Source organism: Oryzias melastigma, linkage group LG6 (assembly GCF_002922805.2).
Source record: "Oryzias melastigma strain HK-1 linkage group LG6, ASM292280v2, whole genome shotgun sequence".
Taxonomy (NCBI): Eukaryota; Metazoa; Chordata; class Actinopteri; order Beloniformes; family Adrianichthyidae; genus Oryzias; species Oryzias melastigma.
Window position 1 is genome coordinate 18,457,162 of NC_050517.1, and position 5,719 is coordinate 18,462,880.

The 5,719-nt window shown below is 41.3% G+C and overlaps 1 protein-coding gene across 1 annotated transcript in view; it reads right to left on the reverse strand.

Moving 5' to 3' along the window:
- otud7a (OTU deubiquitinase 7A) overlaps positions 1 to 5,719 on the reverse strand; it is a 42,623-nt gene that overhangs the window by 11,089 nt on the left and 25,815 nt on the right. The window contains exons 4-8 of the mRNA XM_024281436.2: positions 4,164 to 4,349; positions 3,860 to 4,078; positions 2,576 to 2,677; positions 2,033 to 2,160; positions 1,446 to 1,558 (exon numbers count right to left, since the gene is read on the reverse strand). Coding sequence (XP_024137204.1) covers positions 1,446 to 1,558; positions 2,033 to 2,160; positions 2,576 to 2,677; positions 3,860 to 4,078; positions 4,164 to 4,349 — 748 coding nt within the window. The remainder of the gene's footprint in view (positions 1 to 1,445; positions 1,559 to 2,032; positions 2,161 to 2,575; positions 2,678 to 3,859; positions 4,079 to 4,163; positions 4,350 to 5,719) is intronic.

Below are 5,719 nucleotides of genomic sequence, written 5' to 3' on the forward strand. Positions count from 1 at the left end.
ATTCTTGTGTTTTTTTTAACTAGCTGCAGCCAAATGTAACCCACAACTCAGGGGAAGCTGCAATGAAGGTGTTAGTGCTTGTAGGTGTCAGTAGATGGCACCATCTCATATTGTAATTTGTATGGTAGATGCAGTCTGAGTGGGAACAAAGCTGGGAATTTGGGAGTTGGCCTTATGCTGCATTTCAACACATTAGACAAGAAAAGGAGTCGGCAACCTTTAATGCTAAAAGAGAGATTTGGTCCATTTTCTTAATGACCAAAACCCTGCAAAGTCCCTCTTTTCATTTAGAAAAACACATTTCATTTACGTTTTGCCATTAAACTATTCATTAATGACGTTTAGGTTTTAAATATTTATAAAAAGGCCAGTTTTTTTTTAAAATATAAAATGATTTTAGACTATTTATGATCTAGTAGGAGCGCATACATTTTTTTTTCAAAACAAAATGTAAAATGAGATTTGATAATGTGATAAGAACATGTGTTCTAATCTTTTTTAATAAAAAAAACACTCACAGTAGATTAAACATTTTGCAATAATTTTGCAATGAAATTCTTACTTTGCAGCTCACTCTGAATGCCATAAAGAGATATATAAAAGTAAAAAGATAAAAATATAATATAAAGTTTAGGATATAATGTATCAGATATGTTAAAAATCTAAATACAGATGATGAAACTTAATTAACTAAGCAAGTGAACAAAACTACACATTGGTTGGATTTTTCTTCAAAGCCAAAAAGCCCCAATGGAGGATTAAAGGAGCCAAAAGTGGTTCTAGTAGTCCAGAGCAGAAGGTTCCAGACCTCTGGACTAGAAAAACCCTTTAAGTGTTATGTAGTCATTCAGTTCCTGGACATTTATTTATTTGAATCATTGTGAATCAGGAGCAGACAAAAATGCAGTTAGAAAAAGCTTTTAGCTATGACGTAGGACCAACAACGGCACTCTGGTCAGCACTATTCTAATGCATCGTTTTGGTGGAGCGGCCTGGCTACGGCAGATGACTCACATTGGCTACAGATGACTGTGTTTCTGCTGCAGCCACAGACTCTGCTGCCGACCTCGAGAGACTCGAGACTCCACTCATAAAGGAAGTATTAGTAAAAGAAATTTCATTCTGCAGTGATTTTGAATTATAATCACAAATCTTCTTTTTCTGCATGACTCATCTTGTGAGGTGCTGTAAGCTAGTGGGAGAAAGTTTAATGATGATATTAGGAAGTGGACACCTACGATCCTACACAAAAAAAACAACACAGGTTTGTTGATTTTGGCTAAAAACGGCATAATCAAAATTAAAGGAACAATGGGGACGCTTTGAAAATAGATTTTAAAGATGATCGGAGTGGGTCTTTAAGTCACTTCAGAGAAGCTTTTGTTGGACAATAAACATAATGTAACATAAATGTTCTTTCCATAGTGCACGGGGAGAGACCTTACCCTCCGCTGGTGTTCCCGTTTTTGCTGAGGTGAGAGCGAGGCTCACTGGAGGCTAACTTCAGCAGCTCGTTCCACTCCCTCTCCCATTCTTCTTCAGTGTACACCAGCCCCGACTGCTCAGAAACACACCCAAAACATTCAGTATACGCAGCATTAGACATACATGAAAAAGTAAAGAAAAAGTGGTAATTAGAGAAAGATGGCTATTATGCAGTAATGGTTGTGCCCACGCTAAAAGCAGAATCTGGATTCATCTTTGATCAGTGAGCTACCAGCATGCCCTGAGTGCTTCACAAACCCTCTGAACTACTTTCTCTGGGCTGTCTTGAGTGACACGATTTTCATAACAGGTTTAAAAAAACAATTTAATCCGTAACATCAGGAGATGGCAGAGAAAGCGCAGAAGGATTTAGCGATATTAGCAGCCATGCTGCAGCACTAATGCACACTCTAAATCACAGGAGGACCATTTTCTGTCCAAAAAGAGCGACTCTGAAGAAGCTGGGATTCTCTCATCCCCGCCATTTGGGAAAGGCCGTGTCATGTAATCGGAGGCTGTAGTGTGAAATAACCAACTCGTTCCTGACCTCCTTGTTCTGCTGGGTTTGCTGCCACCTCCACCTTCTCTTCAGAGCGTCCCTCTCCGCCCCACTCTTCATCATGGTGTAGAGAGATTTCCTCAGCATAAGGTCTCTGTCATGGAAGCCCCACATCCCTGATAACCACACACATGCATGCGTGCTCAGCTTGAGCGCATCATACAGGCTTTGAACATGACTGATGAGGAGGAAAAAAATCTCTGAGCATAGCTTCATGTTCTTGTTGTCATTGGGAGACGACTAAAAATGTCTTCCACAGACAGAGCTGTCACACCAGATTACTTTAACTCTGGCTTCCAAGGCTTTGTGCTGCTCAGGCAGTCCTCACGCTGGGGAGTCAGGAACCTCCTACAGCACACACCTGACTGTTGACTCGGAAATCTGACAGTTTCCTGCTTTTGCAGGTCAGACATTTCTCTTCATCCCTCAGCTGAAACTCTTTCACTTTTTTAGCTGTTTTAGACCAGAATTAGGATATTGTTTTGCAGAAAAGACAATAATAAGATAAATATGTGAAGGCCGAAAACTCACCCAAAGAGGCAGCGTGCAGAAGGCAGTTTCCATCCCCAGTGGTAGCCAGAGGAAGCAGCTTCTTACAGCTGGTGCACATGGTGGACCACCAGTTCAGACGACCTGGAGACAACAGAGCAGCTGCGTCGTGAAGAAGCTTCAGGAAAGAAATGATTGCACAAAGCAAACAAGAACTCTGGATTTCATTTTTTAGACAAATAATCAGTCATTCTGCAGGTTTGCGACATTGATCCTTGACAGGATAGTTCACAGTTAGATTTTGGCCGTCTGCATGAAGGCCAAGTTGAAAAACTTTTTATTGCTACTTTTGTACAATCGAGGCATTGAGGACGCTACGGCTACAAGGTACAGTGATAAGTGTCTATGACATACAGATTGTCAGGAAAACAGTGTGAGAAAATTAGCTTTAATGCGCCTGCATTCATCCGACCACATTTTAATGAGTTGTTGTTGAATCGCTGCTCCATGTTTGTCTGCTATTGACCAGCTATGGTGGCCGTTTTGGTTCAGTTGTTCTGGTTTCGGACCGTATTCAGAATGAAGAGTTTTAGAGCGAACCGAAGTTCAGTCCAATTGGAAATTAACCAAGAACACCTCCAAAGTTGGGTTACAGCGCGGTTCCTGGTCCCAGGCTGGAGTTCGCTGGTGCATATTTAGACTGAAACTTTGCTCCGGGTCATCAGGAGAAACAAACCCTGGTTCACTTTAAGCGGTCCAGTCTGAATACACCCGAAATTTAACACAGATCACAATGTGTTGGGAAAAAAAACATGTAAAATTGCACTGAAAAAAATCTGCAAGAAGTGAACAGTGGTTTAGTGATGTTAACAATAAAAAAATTGCCAGACATCCATTTGTTTTAAGAAAAAACACACTATCAAACACAATAAATCCACCATCCATTCATCCATAGTAAAATTGTCGAGCATCCAAACAATATATCCTAGCAAATGTGTTGCCTAACATTCCTCCTGGCTGATTTCTCCCAGATCTTGGTCAAATTTAGGCGAGAAATCAGCTGGAAGATCAGAAAGTTCTCTAAGAAGTTTCCTGTCCTGAGTTCAAAGAGCCAGCAAAAGGAGGGAAAAGCCTTTGGGAAATGGGACACTTGAAAGAAGACATTTTAGTCTTTTTTTTTTCCAGACGCTGCTCTGATCTGCTCTTTCTCCGTCTCACCCAGCAAATATGTCTGCAAGGCTGGCTCTCATAAGCCTTTCTTAATGCTGCAGCACTTCTTAGACGAATTTATCCAAATGCAATCTGCAGACATCTCCCAGCACTCACCAGCTTGCTCCAGGGCCATCATGGTGGACTGCTCTATTAGATCCCTCTCTATGAAGCTCCTAAAGTCCTCGCTGTACACGCTGAGGTCTGGCAGCTGGAATGTGTAAATTGGCATCTCTATAGGGAATTGCTCACTGGTACATTCACTGGCCACCTGCAGCCGGGCCAGGGAGACGATAGCAGAACTGGCGTGGGAGATCCCACGGGATAGACGCTTTTCTGAAAGAAAGTGCACGACGGTGTGAGCTGGAAGGAGATGCTGGAATGGAACTCTGGCGGTGGATGATTGGAATGGTCAGGTTACCTTGAGTGCTGTCCTCCTGCTTTTGCGCACACAGCCTGTCGATCTTGCTGACATGGGTGGGTGTGTCACGCGCCTCTGGCTGCTTGTAGTAGCGGCCCTCATTGAAAACCTGCGGCAGGTTGGCAGTGTGGACCTGCCTGAGCTCCTCATAATCATTGAGAGCTGCACTGAGGTCCCAGTTTTTACCTGTAGAAACACACAGCTTTTATTAGAAGCAGAATGGCTCCTTTTGAACTATATTTGAAATTCTTTTCACAACTTTGAAAGAGAAGTACGAAGGATTACAAAAACACAAAGTGGAAGTTTTTCAGGGCAACATGATCCTGTACTTGTGTTTACAGTACGCAGATATATCTTAAGGTGGATATGACAGGTACAGGAGAAAGTAGGATACAAACAAAAACAAAAGCAAACAAAAGAAAAAAAAATGTGCTGATTCTTGCACAGGAAAGTTTAGTTCACTTAAAAATAAGGTGCATGTCATACATAAAGTATGTGTACAGTGTATCTATTCAGTATATTTATTTGTTAATCAATTTTTTATGATTTATTGAAGATGATGTTGTTTAGTGATCATATATTTCCATGTTACTTTAAGCTTTCTTCTGATTTTTATTTTGATGCATCTTCCTTTTATGGGATCCTTCACACCAGATCTGAATGTAACACACACACACACATTTTTCTCCTCTGGGTCTGTCAAACAGAAATCCCTTTCAGCTTAGACTGACACAATCCAGTCTTCGCAAATCTGAGACTTCCATCGGTTCCACATGAACTTACAGCAAACTGGTCCATATGAAAAAATAAAAGCCAACCCACGAGTGACTTCAACTGCAGGCCTCACATGTGAAGCTGAGTGGGTTGTGAGACAGGACCCACTAATGGACTAGCTGTGTCTGAGATCGGAAGGAAGTTGTCTCTGACTCCAGACGCGATGGTTGTTGACAGTCGGGACGTGGAGCTACGCCTCACTAAAAACTGGCTCTTGAGCGGATCAATGCAAATCCGATTTTGCTGAATGGATATCAGCAGCTCCAGTTACACACATCCAGGAATACAAGATATACTGTCTCCTATAGCATATAATATAGATCACCTTAAAAAGCTGGTGTGGAAAGCCTTGTAGCAGTGCTTTCAGCAGTAAAACCCGCAGAGTGAGCGGGCATAAACTAAATCCATTAGTAACTCTGCAGCCTCACCCCTTACATATTTAATTACACACATTAGAGAGAAGCTTCGATTGAAAAAGAATCAAAATAAAGTTTAAAGTTCCTTATTTTTTCCTAAAAATATTTCAATAGATCACTTCAGACTTGTTTCAAATGCGACAATAAAGAGTTGAGGAAAATGTAAGAGATTTTAGTACCCAAAAAGGCCTCTAGAGGGAAGCACCACATATTCTGACCACAAGCTCATAAAGCATAAAGCAGCTGCAGAAGCTGGCTCGTAGATAACATTGAATCAAAGCTACAGGAGAGCAAAAGAATGTTTGGAACTCATGACTGTCACTTTGTAGTCCACCATGTTTTTGAATACCCCAAAAAAAAAAAAAA